The following is a 20,276-nucleotide window of genomic DNA, read 5'->3' on the forward strand; positions in this document are numbered from 1 at the left end:
GACTATAATCTGTATTCTTGGTTCTTAGCATATGTAGATTCTTCTTTCAAGAATCGAATTATCCATTATATTATTTTTTAGCTTTGGAAAAATTTGGCAAAAACTTCACAACTATTATGCAGAATCACCTAAAATAAAGACCAAGCAATCAAGGAATCAATTGAAGATGACCAAGAAAAAGAACCTTATCATAATTGAGTATTTGTCAAAAATAAAAATAAAAAATTACAAATTCATTAATAGCAATTGATTTTTAGCTTAGCAATGGAGATTATATTGAGGCTATTTGTGAAGGCTTGCCAGAAGAGTTTTCTAGCTGCATCACCCTTATCCAAGCTAAACCTGAATTGTTTAGCACAGGTGAGATTAAAAAACTCTTACTATCCCATGAAGCTACCATTGAAAAATTCAAACAGAATTCTTTAATAACGGTTCAAACAAATCTTACTCAAACTAATTTTCCAAATCCAGAAAATTTCAATCGTCCTTATGAAGGTAGAAGGCATGTTAGAAGTAGCAGATTCTCTCATGAAGGCAGAGTCTCTTAAAAAATCAATAATCGGTAGATTTGTCAAGTTATTGGACACACGGCCCTTCAATGCTTCTTTTGATATGATCATAGTTACCAGGGAGCTTCTACGACAAATTCCTGAACCTCCTCTCCAACTATCAATCAACCACCTCCTCTACCAACCTCATTTCATCAACCATAATCATTTCTTACATCTTCTTCTCAAAATTCAGATATGTCTTGGTATCCATATTTTGGTATCTCTCACCACCTCACTAATGATACATCAAGTTTGATTTCAGCCTTAGAATACACAAGACTTGATCAATTATACATAGTCAATGATTCAGGTTTGCTTATCTCTAAATCTAGTTATTCATATATTAAGAATTCATCTAACAATCATGTTTTCATTTTAAAGAATCTGTTTCATATTTCTCAAATAGTTAAAAATTTAATTAGTGTTTAAGATTTTATTTGGACAATAATGTCTTCTTTAAATTTTATCAATTTCATTGTGTAGTTAAATCACAAGATACTAAACAAGTGCTCCTTCAGGGACAACTTAAACATGGGTTATATGTGTTTGATCAAGTTTGTATTCCAAAATCATGTAATAATAATTCAGATTTTCATGCCTTTTTAGCTACTTGTAGGACAAATTTGGAGTTATGGCATAAACACTTAATCTCCAATTATTATTAAAACTGTTCTTAAACAGTGTAATCTTCCATTTTCTAATAAAGTTGATTCAACATCTTTTGTTTGTGAAACATGTTGTAAAGAAAAAATGCACACCTTACCTTTTTCTTTTTCTGAAACCACTTATACTGCACCCTTACAATTAGTTTTCTTGGATATTTGGGGTCTGTTCCTTCTATATCTCATTCTGATAATCTTATTACTTGAGTATTGTGGATACCTTCACTAGATACGCATGTGTTTACTTATTAGCTACCAAGTCTCAAGTGTTTACAATTTTACAATAATATAAATCTATGATGGAAACTCAGACAGGTCAAATTCTTAAATCTATTCAAACAGATAATGCTAAAGAGTTCTTATCAAATGAATTCAAAACCTTTCTTAATACCAATGGCATCATTCATAGATTGTCATGTCCTTATACTTACCATAAACAAGATGTTGTAGAGATTAGAGAAGAAGTATAGACATATCTATGAAATGGATTTACATTTCTTGCTGCTGCACATTTGCCAATAGAATACTGGGAGGATGTCTTTCTTGCTGCTACTTTTCTTATCAATAGATTGTCCACCAAGATCCTTAATATGAAATCACCCCTTTGAGATTCGTCATTCTAAGTCTCCAGATGATTCTATTTTGAAGTTTTTTGGGTGTGCTTGTTATCCAAATTAAACTTAATGCCTTTTAATAAATATAAATTAGACTATAGGTCTAAAAAATGCAACTTTCTTGGTTATGCTCTTTTTTCAAAAGGGTGTAAATGTTTAAAATAAGATGGTAAAGTTGTTATTGGGCGTAATTTTTTTTTTTATAAAAAAATTTTTATTTTCCCTATTTTTTCATAAGAATGTTGTCTCTGATTCATCACTAACCTTTTTTTATAAGCATAAGATGTTACCTTAGATTCCTATTTTAAATTTTGGTACATCACAGTTACTTTGTATCCCAAGTAAAGCTCCAACTACATCAACTATGTTTACTAACTCCAATACAGGTTCTACTCCTCCAACTAACAATGCTTCATCATTTATTAATTAATCACCTTTTGAAGAAGTTATTATAGATTTTGCACCGATACCAATTTTTATTTTGAAATCCAGCTTCCAAGGTTAGTGATATGGTAACTCGTTCTAAATCTGATGTCTTTAAGCCTAAGGCTCTTATTGCACATTCTAATAATATTGACTTGGTTAATAATGTTTCCAGTATTGTGTCTCAAGCTAAGAACTCCTCTCATTGGTTTCAAGCCATGAAAAAGGAATAAAACTTGGTATTTAGTCTAGCCAGCACCCAACTACACAATTATTAGGTCTAAATGGGTGTTTATTTGCCATTAACCGTGGACCTGATAACTCTATTAAAAAAATTATAAAGCTCACCTTGTGACCAAGGGATACTATTAAATTGAGGGCATCGATTATTCTCAAATCTTTAGCCCAGTTATTAGACCAACAACTATTAAAGTCATCTTATCCTTGGCTTTATCTAAAGGTTAGTCTCTTAAGCAATTTGATTTTAACAATGCATTTTTCAATGGAGATCTCACTGAGAATAATGTGTACATGGCACCTACTGTCAAATGGGCTAGCCAACTCGTTTAAGCCCAGACCATTTAGCCCATGGGTTATACGGGCTAGCCCATTTAAGCCCACTTTGTTCGCGGGTCAAAATTTTATAGCACAGACCGTTTATGGCCAGCCTGACGGGTTAAATAGGCTGGCCCATTTATTTGTTGGCTTTTTTTTGAAATTTTTTAAAAAAAAAAACTAAAAAAGTCCAATTTTGAGGAGAAAAACTAGTGTATATTTTTGGACAAAAATATTTTGTTTGGTACAAATAAAATTAAAGTTCCACTAAACAACTAAATACATTTGATTTGAGTAACAGTTATGCTCTAAACTTGTTCTTTTAACTCAAAATAGAACCACATTCACATCCAATTAGTGATTCTATATTTCTAATTCTAATATTTCTAATTAAAAGAGTATTTCTAATTCTCCTTATATAGTTAACAAAGTATTATAAATCAACATAGCAACATCATAATTCTACCAAAAAACCACACAAATATGAAAAAAAGTATTTAACAGATTACATGGCATGCAAATATATTACAAAAGCAGCAAGCAATGTAATTCTAAAATTTTTTATCCAATCTACCAAATTAGTCAACACCTGCAATGGAAAGAAAAATAAATTATCAAATAAAAGTTAGTGACTTAGTGACAGAAAAAAATTTCAATAGAATTGAATTAAAAAATGCATTGTTTAAAATAATTAGACAATACTAATAAAATACCAGGCATCATATTAATTAAATCCACTTTATCTTTATAATGTTCTTTGTCACTCTCATTTCACACTCAAATTCAGCATCTACAATTTAAAATTAGTTAGTAAAAAACTAAATAAATACAATATGCAAGTCATTCATTAGTTATTGCCAATAGAAGTTAACAAAATAAATTTAAAAAGTAAATTACCATCATCTTTAAATCCATATATCCAATTAAGAGCACAAATAAGAGCTTGCACATTTTTATCCAAAATAGAATTTCTATACTTATTTAGGATATGTGCACCAATGAAAAATACCGATTCCGAAACTATCGTAGTTATTGAAATACTAAGCACATCACAAGCCATGGAAGCTAAATCAGAAAAGTGATGGGCTTGAGATCTCCAATATTGCAAGACATATATTTTAGAGTTCATATCAAGAATTGACTTTTCCAAATAGATATCTAAAGAAGACTTTCTTTATGAAGCATTAGCTTGAAAACTTATATTTCTCAACTCCTACAATATTAAAAAAATAATAAAACAGTTAAAAAAGTAACATATTGACAGAAAATATAAAAAAAATTATATTAATATAATGCACAACAGAAATAAAACTTACATCAGGCACATCAAATGAAAGTGAATCATCTTCTCTAAAAGTTGGAATTCTTAGTTGACCACTAGAAGCATTAGAAGAGGCATTATGTGACAAAGTTTCTGAATACGCTTCACACAATAAATACAGCTTCTTCTTGATGGTGGTCAATTTCTCATTAGCAGTACATAGATCCACTTTATTCAAATAATACTCCAAAACATGAAATTTCATTTGAGGATCGAGAATAGCTCCTAGAGAGAGAATCATGGAATAATCGCTCAATTACTTATCGAATTTGGCTTTCATTAGTTGCACCATTTTTCTTATGACCTCATCCTCACTAATAAAGTATTCTTTCAGCAAACACCCAATCCTCTAAATTTGCATAAAATATAAATTTAAAGTAGGATAAGATTGACCAAACATCAAGGTAGTAATTTTATAAAATGGATTCAGAAATTTACAGATTTCTCTTCCTCTTTTTCACTCTTTTTCGGACGGACAATCTTTGAAATTGTTATCCTTTAAAGAGAGTCTAACAAAATCACGCTCACATCTCAAAGCACTCTCCAAAATCAAGAAAGTAGAATTTCATCTATTGGGCACATCTAAGTTCACTCTAATGTTAGGAATTTCAAGTGACTTAAGAACATCTCTAAATTGGATAGCTTGTGCCTCCGATGCTCTCACATACTTGATACTCTCTTTGATATTATGAAAAGTAGAACTAGCAACCTTCAACCCATCTTGAACTATCAAGTTTAAGATATGAGCACAACACCTCACATAAAAAAAAGTCCCCAATACAAAATAACCCATCACTTAAAAGGAGGTTTCACTTGAGTAAAGTTTCCATGCTATCATTAGATGAAGCATTGTCTAAAGTTATTGAAAATATTTTCTTCTCTATCCCCATTCAGATAACAACTCAAGCACTTTATTTGCTAATTGATGTCCCGTATGTGGAGGGGGCATGTGAGAAAATGAGAGTATCTTAGAATTTAATTTCCACCTAGAATCAACATAATGGGTAGTCAAAGTCATATAACCCTCTGTTGTGCATGAAGTCCAAAGATCAGTAATTAAACATGTCCTACTTCAAAGTTTTCCTAACTGGCATTTTAATTTTTCTTTTTCAGCAATATAAAATTTGAAAATATCAGCTACAGCAGTGTTTCGAGAAAACATCTTAGCATCAGGATTCAAGTACTTAAAAACATCCCTAATTCTCCTATACTCAACAAATGAGAAAGGCAAATCATGTTCTATGATTGTTATTGTAATTAATTCACGAAAAACTATAGGATCAACTTGTCTAACCCTTAACATCCCAGCTTCATCAAGCATCATTTTTCCCAAATCATGAAATTTGGGGAGTTCACGACACACAGGGATATGTCGTCTCAATGTAGAGGTACCATGAGTACTATCCCCACCTTTGTATTCTTTTCTACACTCTTTACATTTGCACCTTGTTTTGCCATCTTCCCCAATTATTTTTATAAAACTATCCCAAACATTAGATGTAGTTAACCGTTTTCTCTTTTTAGAATTTAACCCATCAATAGCAGTAAGTGAAATACTTACAAGAGATGTCACTTGAGTTACTTCCAGTGGGACTTTATCGTCAACAAGATCATCAAAGTCATCATTAGAGTCTGAGTCCAAGAAAATTTGTTTTACCTCAGCATTTGGATCAACAATATCTCTTGCATAGTCATCCATAACTCAAAAATAAATCACTAACAAAAAATAAAAATATAGAACCAAATTAATCTTTACTAAAACCCAAAATAACCCAGAACAAAACCGAATAGATAAATAATTGATGTCAGTGTCAGACTATTCATCTAAATGTTGAGAACCTAAGATTTATGAGAAAAGAAATAACATGCATATTTTATTATTAAGACAAAAAAGTAATCTTACAATAGTTGGCTGAAAATTGATGAGTGATGACCGAGGGCTACGAAAACTAAAGAAGAGTAGAAGCTGACTGGCTGAGTAAAAAATGGATGAAGTAACGAAAACTATGGAGCTAACGGTGATGAGAGCCTTGCAAGGCTCTAATGGTGGGGATGCTCATCGATGACACCGACAAAGAAGTTACTGTCGTCGGAAGAAGGATGGACACACGCATAAATTTGTGAGGCTGTAGTGCTATGCAAAAGAATTAGGGATTTATGGCTACTTCAGAGTACTTTCTCTTTTTCCTTTGTACGTTTGCTATGTAGAAGAATTAGGGATTTAGAGCATATCGCTACTCCAGATTGCTTTATCTTTTTCCTTTGTATGTTTGAGTTTTAGTGAATGGCTGTTTGGTTTGTTTGGCTTAGAGTTAGAGAGACTTTTTTAATTTTGTACTCTTATATTGTATATGGGTTGGGTTATTTTTTGGGTTGATTTTTTTAGCTTGCATAGTATTGGACTATTATATTTGGTCAATTGGGCTTATGGTCCATGGTTTATTGGCTTAATAATTCTCTAAATCTGTTATTTTGTACTGGTCGGGTTGGGTTTTTTCGAATGCCGTTTGGCTGAAATCTAAAATTTTGGTTTGAGAAAAAAACCAAATTTTATGCGGGCCCGCATTTAGCCTGCAGGCTAACCCGTTTAACCTGCAATTTTTTTCGAGTTAATCGGGCTCAGTCCGTTTAGCCCAAAATTTAAATGGGCCTCAATTAGAGGCAAAATCCCGCCCATTTAAATGGATAAATGGGCCAGCCCGATGGACTTGGCCCATTTTAACGGCCCTAATGGCACCACCTCTGGCCTCTTCAGTTTTGATTCTGGTTTAGTATGTAAACTTGACAAGGCCATTTATAACCTCAAGTAGGCTCCCAGGACTTGGTTTTCTAAACTATGCACTATTCTATCTATTTTTGGTTTTCAAAATACTTCATCTGATCCTTCCTTATTTGTTCGTTTCACAACCTCTTCTACTTTTTTCTTCTTGCATATGTTGATGACATAGTCATCACAGATAGTGATAAATCTGAAATAGAATCCATTATCTCTCAGTTTAATCAAATTTTCTCATCAAAGGACTTAGAGACACTGCATCATTTCTTAGGCATGCAATTTAATTTTTTGCTTTTTAGTGACATGCATATCGCATAAACTAACTATGTTTGTGATCTCCTTAAAAAGGCATCCATGGATAAGTCAAACTCAATTCCCACATGAGATGGATGACCAGAAAGGCAAAAGGATGATTAGTATCGACATGATTACGTAATGAGATGGATGTTGTTGAGAGATATGAGAAGAGGCGCTGTCTTTGTCGTTAGAAAAGTCATATGAGGCAAGGATGTCTTAACACTCCAACATTAGATCAGTGATATAGTACTTTAATAGGATAGTAGTGTTGTTTCATGTCAATTTCAAAAAGTTTATGTAATTTTAACATCTATGTCTAAATATTTACTCATTTGAATAAAGTGTGTTGTTTCCATTTATCTGTTAAGTTTTCATGTTTTCAAATATAGCATTCAGATAAATAATATAACATACATAGCAAACATAAGCAACTGCTACATAATTCAGAAAGTAACAAGATTTCTACAGGCTATAAGTATCAAAAAACAAATAGAAGATGAATACACAATATAAATCACTATATAGAGTTATAGTGAAGTCACTATTACTGTCTAGGATGGTGATCAAGCCGGTGGCCCGTCCCACATGCAGGTGGATGTGTTGGTGCAGAATTTTTAACCACAACTTACCAATAAGTGCACCGAGTCATACCAAGTAATAAACTCACGGTGAGTGAATGTTGATCCTACGAGGATTAATGGATTAAGCAAGTAATGGTCAATTGATTATTCTAGTCAGACAATCAAAATATAGGGTTTCAATAGTAAATAATATGAAAACAGAAAATTAAACAAGAACAAACTAAAATTGGTTACGAAAGTAATATGATAAAGATAGTTAAGGTGTCAGAGATATTTCAATTTCAGAATTAATAATTATATTTATCTACTTTGATTATGCAAAGATATAATTCATGACAAACCCTAGGTGATTGAACTCCTATTCCTAGGCAATTCAATCTCCTCTAACCCAACCAACCGTCAATTCCTTTATCAATCAATTGTGTTAGAAGGTTAAGTTCAGAATCTGATTTATAAGCCATATAATCCCTAAGAATCCAAAATAATCCAATTATATGTAACGTATCATATTAAATTCAGACATTTAAGGAATTGTGAGAAAAGAGTTTCAAGCTTTAATTCTAGTGATGTAACTTTTCCAATATTCAAAAGAATTTATTTTAGATTAGGGTTATTTTCCAATACACACTAATCCGTAGGATGAAGAATAAAATTAATTCTTAAACATAAATCAATGCATTAATCAAGAGTAGAAGAATAAATAATTATTAATCTATCAAAATAAACAGAGCTCCTAACCTTAACAATAGAGGTTTAGTTGCCCATAGTGCAGAGAAATTGAAATCCTAATCTAATGTGCAAAACCTAAAACTAAAAAGAATGAAAGACGGAAGAGAGAATGTCTTCACGCTGCCTAGTCCCTTTTTTTTCTTTTATATAAGCGTGGTTGGGCTTTAGGCCGTGTTGCTGGCATGGTGGCACTAAATGTCACTTATGATACAAATCACGTGCTCCTTTCTGCAGGTCTAGCACTAAACACCAGTTTCTTGGCGCTAAACGCCTGGAGTCCCGAGAAGATGGTGATGCTGGACGCGGTTTAGCGCTAAATGCCAATGTTGCAGTATTTAACTCTGTGATGCCAGAGAGCAAGTATAGACTAATATATATCTTTGAAAGATTTGGAAGTTGGCTTTCTAATGCCACTATAACTGCATCATTTGGGCTTTTATAGCTCAAGTTATGCTCATTAAAGTGTGAGGAGGTCAGGGTTGACAGCATCCACGAATTCTCTTTGCTTCAATTTTTGGTTCCTCCTTGTTCTTTTGCTTCTCTTATCCTAAAATTTCTCTATAAGAATCATGAAACCAAGAAAATAAAAGTACTAATAGGATAGCCTTGAAAATTATATAATTATCAAGTAAAATTCATAACTTTTCTATAATAAATGCCAATAAATCATGGCATAGTAAAGAATCATGGCATCACAACACCAAACTTAAGCTCTTGCTTGTCCTCAAGCAAGCAAAGAATCATGGCATAGTAATTAAACTTCCCAACCTTAAAATACAAGGGTGAATGGTTGCAATTCAAATGACTTTGGTTAGCCGTTTCACATATGCACAACTCAACACAATTGGCTATAATTTTTTAAAGCCTCTGTCCGGATTAGATTATAGAATCCTTCATTGAATCATTACCTTGAAGCAAGCTAATTTACTTTCCTTTCACAGCTTATTTTCTTTGGGTGCTTTGTACCTTGAGCCTAGCCGTGACTCTAAATGGTTTGTCTCAAGCTTTATTGGACACAGAAACACCATAAGCACTTGATTCGGGAGTGCTTCGAGCTTACCATGTCCTTTTAATATTCCCCATAATTGATGCTCGGAGCCTTTGGCTTTCTCTTCTTTTGGGGGGATTACTTTGCACCTTGAGCCTAGTCGTGACTCTAAATGTTTTATTTTCAAGCTTTTGCTTAATACTTAAGCACCACAAGCACTTGACTCGGATCCTTAGTAAGTGGTACTCAGAGCCTTTGCCTTCTCTTTCAACCCTTTTTTTTTCTCATTACGTGTTTCTCCTTCAAGGCTTTGTCAAGTATAAAGATCCCATAATAGTCCTCTAGACTAAGGCCTCAAGCAATTTGGCTCAGTTTGTCTTGAACATTCTTAGTTAATTTGGCCTTCCAAACTCACATTGTCATACTCTTTATGATCAATCTCCTTTTTCTTTTTGTTCTTTCTTGACACATGATCCTTGCCCACATTTAGGAACAAGCACAATTATAATTGTGGATTGTGAAAGACAAGTAATGATATGTACTTGACTAACAAGACTCACAAATGCATTATATAGGATAGAACAAGATAACATATGCATATAATTAAAAAAGAAGGAAACAAATAGAAGTCAATAACCTTAGTTCTCATTGCCATCATCTTCCTCATCTTTCTTTTCATCATTTTTTTAGGCTATGTAGAGCATAGCCTCCAACACCAAACTCAGAATGATTGTTTGTCTTCAAGCAACAAAGAAAAATAGTGGTGACGGAAATATGAATAATCATGATTGTCTAGTAGAAATAAGGAAGCAAGGTAAAAACTCATTCAAATAAAACAAGAAAAAATTAAAAACAAAGCAAAAAGCAAGACAAAATAAAGAAAAATAAATATGTTGCTAATGTATTGGCACAGGAAGAGTGGACCTTGCATGGGTGAAGTGGGACAATACCAAACTTGGTGTGAGAGCACCAAACTTAGTGTGACGCAATCAATGAGAGGCTAGACCAAGTACCCATTGAAATGGAAGCATCATGTTGGTGTAGCAACACTAAACTTAATCCTTGAAATACATATGCAACATGAAGCAAAGTAAAAAGAAAAATAAAAAAATTACCTAATGTTAGATTACCTCCCAACAAGCGCTTGTTTAATGTCACTAGCTTGACGGTTGGTTCTTGGATTTTCTTCCTCTTCTTCCAATTTGTTAAGAGAAATGACTTCAATGGACATGAGGAGAAAAAGAATATCCACCAAAAATCACCCCCCATACAAATCTCTGATTCACTAGGACTAAGGAAAGCATATTCAAGTGTTAGGAAAGAACACTTCAATTTAAATGTAGGCGGTGCATTCAGAATTTTCTTCTCAGAAGCTTGCATGCATAGAGTTGAAGGGACTTATATGGCTACCTCCTTAATTATTAGAATGTGCATGGCTTCCTCCTTTTTTTGAGCATCATCCTCCTCTTCCATGTATGAGGATGGAGAGCTCTTTAATTCCCTGGAGTGTGAACTCCTTTGATTGATTTCTTCACATTTTTTCGTAGGATCTTGCATTGTATCTCTTAGGAAGGAATTTTTCTTATTTCTCTGTCAAATGTTTGGTAATCAACTTCACGTGTTTCTATATATTTTTGACACTCATTTTTATATCATGTGTGCAACTTTGAGTAGTATTTGCCAACTCTTTCATGGCAAGCTCAAGAGCTGATGGTTCTTGATATGAATAAGGAGATGATGATTCTTGATATAAATAAAAAGATGATGATCTTTGGTATAAATATAGAGATGGTGGTTCTTGATATGAATAGAGAGATGATGATTCTTGGTATGGGTAAGGAGATGATGGTTCTTGATGGATGAAATATGGAACATTGAAGTTTTCTTGGTCTTGACTTTTCCAACCAAAATCCGGATAGTTCCTCCATCCATAGTAATATGAATCATTCCTTGAGTGTGAGTAGTAACCCATGTGATCTCTTTCCATTATTTTTCTTAGCACAAAATACCCAACAGAATTAAACGCACCAAGTGGTAAACAGAAAAGCAAAGAAGAAAGAACAGAAAGTATTTTATTTTTAATTTTTTAATTTTTATTTTTATAATTATTTTTTTTTGAAACTGAAGGAAAACAGAAAAAGAAAAAAATGTCTAATCTAGGAAATCAATCAACTGATAGTTTGTTAATCACAATTAATTCACGGCAACGGCGCCAAAAACTTGGTGCAAAATTCCTAACCACAACTTACCGACAAGTACACTGGGTCGTACCAAGTAATAAACTCATGATTAGTGAGTGTCGATCCCATGAAGATTAATGGATTAAGCAAGCAATGGTAAATTGATTATTCTAGTCAGACAATCAAAATTCAGGTTTTCAATAGTAAGTAACATGAAAACAGAAAATTAAACAAGAACAAACTAAAATTGGTTAAGAAAGTAATATGATAAAGATAGTTAAGGTATCAGAGATATTTAAATTTCAGGATTAATAATTATATTTATCTACTTTGATCATGCAAATATATAATTTTTGGCAAACCCTAGGTGATTGAACTCCTATTCCTAGGCAATTCAATCTCCTCTAACCCAACCAACCATCAATTTCTTGATCAATTAATTGTGTTAGAAGGTTAAGTTCAAAATCTGATTTATAAGCCACGCAATCCCTAAGAACCCAAAAATAATCTGATTACATGTCACGTATCACATTAAATCCAGACAATTAAGGAGTTGTGAGAAAAGGATTTCAAGCTTTATTCTAGTGATATAACTTTTTGAAGATTAAGAAAAATCAATTTAGATTAGAGTTATTTTTCAATACACACTAATCCGTAGGATGAAAAACAAAACCAATTTTTAAACATAAATCCATGCATTAATCAAAAGTAGAAGAACAAATAATTATTAATCCATCAAACTAAACAAAGCTCCTAACCTTAACAATGGAGGTTTAGTTACCCATAGTGCAGAGAAATTGAAATCCTAATCTAATGTGTAAAACTTAAAACTAAAAAGAATGAAAGACGGAAGAGAGAATATCTTCTCGCTGCTCAATCCCTTTTTTTCTTTTATATAAACATGGTTGGGCTCTGGGCCATGTTGCTGGCATTTAGCGCCACTTTGATGGAACTAAATGCCACTTCTGATACGAATCACGTGCTCCTTTCGTGTCATTTGAACCTCTGTACCTCAAGTTATGTGCGTTGGAGTGTAAGGAGTTTAGGGTTGACAGCATCCACGAATTCTTTTTGCACTTGTTTTCGATTCTTAGTTCCTCCTTGTTCTTTTGCTTCTCTTTTCCTAAAATTTCCCTACAAGAATCATGAAACCAAGGAAATAAAAGTACTAATAGAATAACCTTGAAAATCATATAATTATCAACCAAAAGTCATCATTTTTCTATAATAAATACCAATGAAAAGTGTTTAAGATGCTCATGCATCACGTGTCTGTCACTGAGGTCGGTTGGGGCAAAGATAAATGACAGACTGGTGCTGTGAAGGGTGAGAGAGTGACTGATATCTTGATGGCGGGAGTGACTAATAACCTAGAGGTGGAAAAGGTGGCACAATCACTTAGTACGCTCTTATAGGTGGTACATGTGGATATATTCAAGCCGCCTGTGTAGCTTCATACATCAGAAATTCCTGGGTATAGTTCCACTGTGCTAGAGTCTATTGCTGAATGACAGGACTCACCATGTGCCCAAGTCGATATGTAGGTTCCCCAGATGTGAAAGACTGGTCTTCCTGATGAACCAACAAATCTCTCCTACCACGATACCTATCTACGAGGGCATTTATGATATCTATCGGCACACGCATGAGGTCACACAAATCATTGAAGTCAATCTAATCCATCACATCGATGCCATCCTGCTGTCCTACTATGAATGATGGATCATGTTTCTGTGCTCCTGAGGAGGGGCCAATACCTCATCCCCAAAAAGAAAATGAATAGTACACGCTCCTTGCCACCATAAGTAGTCCTTCGTGGGCCGAGGATCTGGGTCGCTCTCAATGGTGGCCATCCTATGCTGATGACTATGCTTCCTTGATAAACCACTATTTTATGGTTTATCTTGTGCTAATTTGAGTGGTTTTTATCAACTCTCTACTCACTTATTCATATAATTTGCATGAGTTTACATTTTCCTTCCTAATTTTGTGCTATGATTGAAAACATGCTTCTTTGGCCTTAATTACTAATTTTAATCCTCTCTTATTACCATTTGATGCCTTGATATGTGTGTTAAGTGATTTCAGGGTTTATAGGGAAGGAATGGCTTAGAGGATGGAAAGGAAGCATGCAAAAGTGGAAGGAATGCAAGAAGTTGAAGGAATTGCTAAGCTGTCCAGCCTGACCTCTTCGTACTTAACTGACCAGAACTTGAGCTACAGAGATCCAAATGAGGCGTTTCCAGTTGCGTTGGAAAGCTAACATCTGGGGCTTCGAAATAATATATAATTTTTCATAGTTTCCCTGAAGATAAGCGACGCGCACGCGTGCATCACGCGCACGCATCGCTTCTGCGAAAATCCAGCGTAGCAGAATTCGCCCCCAGCAATTTCTGGGCTGTTTTTGATCCAGTTCTCGGCCTAGAAAACACATATTAGAGGCTACAAAGTGGAGGAATCAAGGAGACATTCATACGCTTTCCATTATTCATAATTTTAGGTTTTAGATGTAGTTTCTAAAGAGAGAGGCTCTCTCCTCTCTCTAGATTTTAGGATTTCTCTTAGTTTTAGGTTTATTTCTTCTCAATTCCAAGTTCAATGTTCCTTTAATTTAATTTCTCTTCTACTTTTATTTGTTCTAGATTTTTAGTTTATTTAATTCCCATATTGATTACTTTATGTTGCTATTTGGTTTATGAATTCTCATGTTAGATTTGATTTTCTAATTAATGCAATTTGAAGTATTTTATATTTATGATTTTAATCTAACTTTTTATATTCTTAGCTTGAATTGATTAACTGGAGACACTTGAGTTATCAAACTCCTTGTTGATTGATAATTGGAATTTGCTGGTTAGTTTGGATCCCTCTAAAGCTAGTCTTTCCTTAGGAGTTGACTAGGACTTGAGGAATCAAGTTGATCAGTCCACTTGACTTTCCTTTATTTAGTAAGGGTTAACTAAGTGGGAGCAATGAACAATTCCCATCACAATTGATAAGGATAACTAGGATAGGACGTCCAGTTCTCATACCTTGCTAAGAGCTTTATTAGTTATTAATTTAATTTCTTGCAATTTTATTTCCTTCTTCCTTATTTCAAAAATCCAAAAATATACTATCTCATAACCAATAATAAATTACACCTCCCTGCAATTCCTTGAGAGACGACCCAAGGTTTAAATACTTCGGTTTATTTTTATTGGGTTTGTTTAAGTGACAAACAATTTTTTGTACGAAAGAATTCTTTCTTGGTTTAGAAACTATACTAGCAGCGGGAATTTATTGTGAATTCTTTACTAGCGAAAAATCCGTTCGTCATCCCTCCACATATCATACCAAGCACAGTGTGGCTCAGGCCACCACACATCGTCACCTCGGGTCATCCTGAACAAGAACTCATCCATATTGACCGGGCCCTCTAGTCGATGTTGCTGACCTCCGAGCTGTCTATTTATGCTGTCCACACGATGGAACTCCACAAAATGAAAGCACACTAATGGCACCATGGATCTCCATATACGAATCTCTCTAGCGTTCCTAATCCAGTCAGGTGTCATCTGTTGTAACTGGGAATCATCGTACAGTGTCCACTAGAATTGGAAATACGCATAATACTATATTTAGCACTGGAAGAATAATTTGTGTATAACATAGGAAGATTCCAGATGTCGTACCTCGTCAAACCTGAGCGTATCCAGCCTGTGCCACAATCTAAGGTCTCTATTATGTTGGTGGTCCCGAGTCTACTATTCAAGTCCCGCTAACCTAATAACAAAAAAAAAATTACAGTTAGTTTTTAAATTACACATTCTTATTATTACAACAAAGATATTAAATAATTACCTCAAAGCAAATGAAAATATGAGAATATCGTATCTAGCATGACAGAAAGTCAGAAACCTATGGTAGATCCACGACATGACTAACGGCATGCACCTGGCAATGTCCGCCATATCACGCCGAGCAGTGCTACACAACGAATGATAGGTGTATGATAGCAACGCAGATCCCCATGATAACCATCTGCAACTATCAAAGTCCTCCAGAAGTGGCAACCATCTGAGGGAGACAAGGTTGGCTGACTTGTCTGTAAACAAGTATCCCTTGATCAATATAAGTAACATCTGGCATACTGGCAGAGAGCATCTGCATCAATTCCTGGTGGAATATGGGCCACCTTATTTCTAAGCCAAGTCATCTTCAGCTCGAAATTATGTTTCTTGTCCTTGGGCTAGGGTGCAAGCTTATCATTGAGAAAATCCTCAACCCACTGCCATGTGGGATGCCCATGAAACTGTTGGAAATCTCTAGTGCAATCGCCTATCAAGTCACCATCTGTGTGCAATCCAAGATGGTATGGCACATCCTAGAGTGTGATGGTGACCTCGCCCCACGGAATATGGAAAGTATGGATCTCTGGTCTTTACAGCTCCACAAATATAGAGAGTAAGGTATTGTCGAAGATGAAATCCCTTAACTCTACTGCATGTCCGAACCCAGCCTTCCTAATATAAGGTAGTAGCACCTCAGGCGACGGGAGCCCCACAGTAACACGACGTGCCAAAAGCAACCGAGGTGACTGTACAACTCATATTCATTAGTCTTTTGCCTATCGCCTATTGCTTTACAATAAAATAACTAAAAATATTACTATACATAAGAGAATGCATTATTTACTTAATAATCTAATTTAATTAAATTTAAGCATGACACATTACCTAATTTAATGCATAAAAGAATATATTATTTAATTAAAAATAACAAATAAAAAATATAATTATTTTATAATAAACTAACACGATAGATAAAAATTATTTCATATATACCTAATCAAATTCTAATATTCTACTTTTTTTAACAAATCTTATTCAAATAAACATTAAACATCTAATTAACATATAAGTAATATCAACTAAAAACTATATAAATTAAAATATATTAACTAATTAACACAAGTTGACTTCAAAATTCAGTGCTCTAATCACATATCAAATTGCATTCAGCCTACTAATATTTTTTTTATCGAACATAACTCCCTTGTCTAGCCATGTATGCTTTTAAAACTATCCCAAACTAAAACAAATTAGAATGAAGTTTATACAACGTTCTAACGTATCTCAAGTACTATGCCTGCTTTTTTGTTACATACGTGTCTCGAGTACACCATATTTGATTACTATATTTTGAGCGTATTCCGATAGCACTCAAGTTGTGTTTTGCCTGTTTTATATCTAAAATATAGTATATCTAAAATGTGCATAATTTAATTTAAGACTAAGTACGCAAAATATGAACTATTTTGTATATACATAAATATACCACATGTACTATGCCCTATAACTCGGAACTGCTCGCCTATATCTCGGCCACGTCAGCCAAAACGGATGAAACAAATAATGGATAAACACATAACAATAACGATCACCAAGAATCTCGGCTAAAAACCGAGATCCACTCTAACAAACTATCAAAGAGAATCAATCCACGAATCTATAAAACGGCTGTTACCAAATCAAATAACACACTGGAATACACTCGTACATACTTCTCCACGCTTATACTCTGTTTTATAACTACTCTCCACTAACTTGATCGTCGGAGTCCTTTTTGCAGGTTCTCCGCCCGGTTCGTGCTCAAGCTAGGCGTTTCTCCGCTGCAGGACAAAGTCCCTTTCATCAACCACTGGAAGCCGACATCTAGCACGGAGCCGCACACCCTTGCACGAACATTTGGCGCCCACCGTGGGGCCGACCATCCCCACCTCGCTCTTTAAGTTCCTAAGGTCAACAGCGTAACATCTTGCTTTCTACTCAGGTGCCAAGCCATGACGGACCACTCAGTGACGCCTTCTACCAACCCGACCAATGCTGACCTCCTAGCCGCGAATGCCGCCCTGCTTGCAGAAAACCAGCGGATGGCCGAGCAATTGGCGGAGGTACAGAAAAATGATGAACAGAAGGCCAATAAGAAAATAGCCACGGATCAGCATGACGAACGTCAGTCAGAATCCAATGTGAAGACAGGGGAAACTATCCCCAAAACGGCACGCCGACGAACGAATCCTTTTTCAGAAGAGATAATGAGTTTTAAAATGCCCAAAAGTTTTACACTTCCAATGACCCTAACGCCGTACAAGGGGATCGGAGATCCTAAAATCCATGTCACGAAATTTGAATCAATGATGTTTCTTAATAGTGACTCCGATCCCATCTTGTGCCGGTCTTTTCCTACTTTCTTAGATGGGGCAGCCCTATTATGGTTTTCTAACCTACCTGCAGGTTCAATAACAAGTTTTGATGAATTCGCCAAATTATTTATTAATCATTTTGCAGCTTCTAAAATTTATGTGCGGGACTCAGACTACCTCAGCACGATCAAACAAGGACAACACGAGAGTTTGAAGGAATACATGATGCGGTTCACAGAAGCAGCAATGCAGATCCCCGACCTTAATCCCGAAGTACAACTGCACGCCATCAAGAGCGGCCTTCACCCCGGGAAATTCCAGGAAGCAATCGCGGTAGCAAAACTGAAGACACTAGAGGAATTCCGAGAAAAAGCCCAGGGCCAGATCGAAATCGAAGAACTCAGGGAAGCACGGAGAAGCGAAAAACCAATGAGGAAAGAGGAAGAGAGGCCTCATCGGCCCATAAGCAAAGACTCTAGGAAATCATTCAAACTAGCACCGAAATTTGATACATACACAAAATTCAACACAAAAAGGGAGGAAATAATCAAAGAGATCCTGCACAACAAATTGATCAAACCACCAGTCCGAGCAGGATCATACCAAGATCAGAAGTACGTGGATAAAAGCAAACACTGCGCTTTTCACCAAAAGTTCGGCCATACCACAGACGAGTGCATTGTAGCAAAAGACCTACTGGAGAGACTGGCCAGGCAAGGACTCTTAGACAAATATATCTCGTCAAGAAAGCAGCGAGACACAGAAAAAGAAGCAGAAAGGGACAGCAGACACAAACAGGTCGAAACACCCCCATCTAAGGGGATCATAAACTACATCTCAGGAGGCTTTGCCGGAGGCGGAACCACCGCCTCGGCCAGGAAAAGGAATTACCGAGCAATGATGACAATGGAAGGATCTCGCCTGGAACGACAAGCACCCAGTCCGACCTCACGCATCGACTTCAGCACGGCCGACCTTAAAACAACCTATCCGAATCTAGATGATCCAGTTGTCATCTCGATTCACATGGGGGAATTAACAGTAAAAAAGGTCTTGCTCGACCCAGGGAGCAGTGCCGACGTCTTTTTCTACTCCACCTTCAAAAAGATGCATTTCAGCGACAACGCACTACAACCGTCGCCCGGAGAATTGGTAGGGTTCTCTGGGGAAAAGGTATCGGTGTCCGGGTACATTTGGCTGAGGACAACAATTGGGGAACCTCCAAATAGCAAAACACTGGATATCCAATTTCTAGTGGTCGATTGCCCTAGCCCTTATAACATCATTCTCGGACGCCCATCATTAAATGCTTTCGGCGCTATTGTTTCAACTGTTCATCTTTGTGTGAAATTTTCCTTGCAGGGTAACACGGTGGGGACAGTTTACGCCGACCACAAGGAGGCAAGGCAATGCTACAACGCAAGCCTCAAAACAGTAAAGAAGGAGGAAACACCTCGGATTCACACTGTTTATAACTCGGAACACATACCAACGCTGGCTGAGCTAGATCCCAGAAACGACGACAGTCGTCCAACACCAACAGACGACCTCGAACAGGTAAAAATAGGTTACGATGAGAAATTTACTAACATAGGATCGGCATTCATTGCAGGACGAAGGACCGACCTTATCACAATGTTACAAGACAACGCCGACCTGTTTGCATGGACGCCAGCTGACATGCCCGGTATCGACCCTAATTTCATTTGCCACAAGCTGGCTGTCAATCCAAACTTCCGACCTATACGACAAAAGAAAAGAAACCTGGGAGACGAAAGGAGAAAAGCGGCAGAAGCAAAGACCAAAAAACTCCTGGAGGCAAGGTTTATCCGGGAACTTCGATTCTCAGCATGGCTAGCAAACGTCGTGATGGTACGAAAAAACTTGGGAAAGTGGCGCATGTGTGTAGATTTCACCGATCTAAACAAAGCATGCCCTAAAGATGGTTACCCCCTCCCCAACATAGACAGATTGGTAGACGACACCTCGGGATTTCCAGTGCTCAGTTTCATGGATGCCTATTCAGGCTATAACCAAATTCTCATGCATCCAGATGACGAAGAAAAAACAGCATTTATCACAGACCAAGGAAATTTTTGCTACAAAGTCATGCCCTTTGGGCTGAAGAATGCGGGGGCAACATATCAGCGGCTTATGGACAAAGTCTTCAAAGATCAGATAGGCAGAAACATTGAAATATACGTGGATGACATGGTGGTAAAATCAACTTCGGAAGAACAGCACAAACACGACCTGGACAAAGTATTTACACAGCTCAGAAAACACAACATGAGGTTAAACCCAGAAAAATGCGCATTCGGAGTCAAGGGAGGCAAATTCCTCGGCTTCTTGCTGACAAACAGAGGAATAGAGGCGAATCCAGACAAATGTTCAGCTGTAATTAACATGTAA

General features: G+C 35.9%; 1 protein-coding gene across 1 annotated transcript; it reads left to right on the top strand.

The window, feature by feature from the left end:
- Positions 1-17,501: 17,501 nt before the first annotated feature.
- On the top strand, positions 17,502-20,276 carry LOC140183216 (uncharacterized). Its single transcript, XM_072231241.1, has one exon. The coding sequence runs from the start codon at positions 17,502-17,504 to the stop codon at positions 20,274-20,276; it is 2,775 nt and encodes a 924-aa protein (XP_072087342.1).

Source organism: Arachis hypogaea, chromosome 20 (genome assembly GCF_003086295.3).
Source record: "Arachis hypogaea cultivar Tifrunner chromosome 20, arahy.Tifrunner.gnm2.J5K5, whole genome shotgun sequence".
NCBI classification, from domain to species: Eukaryota; Viridiplantae; Streptophyta; class Magnoliopsida; order Fabales; family Fabaceae; genus Arachis; species Arachis hypogaea.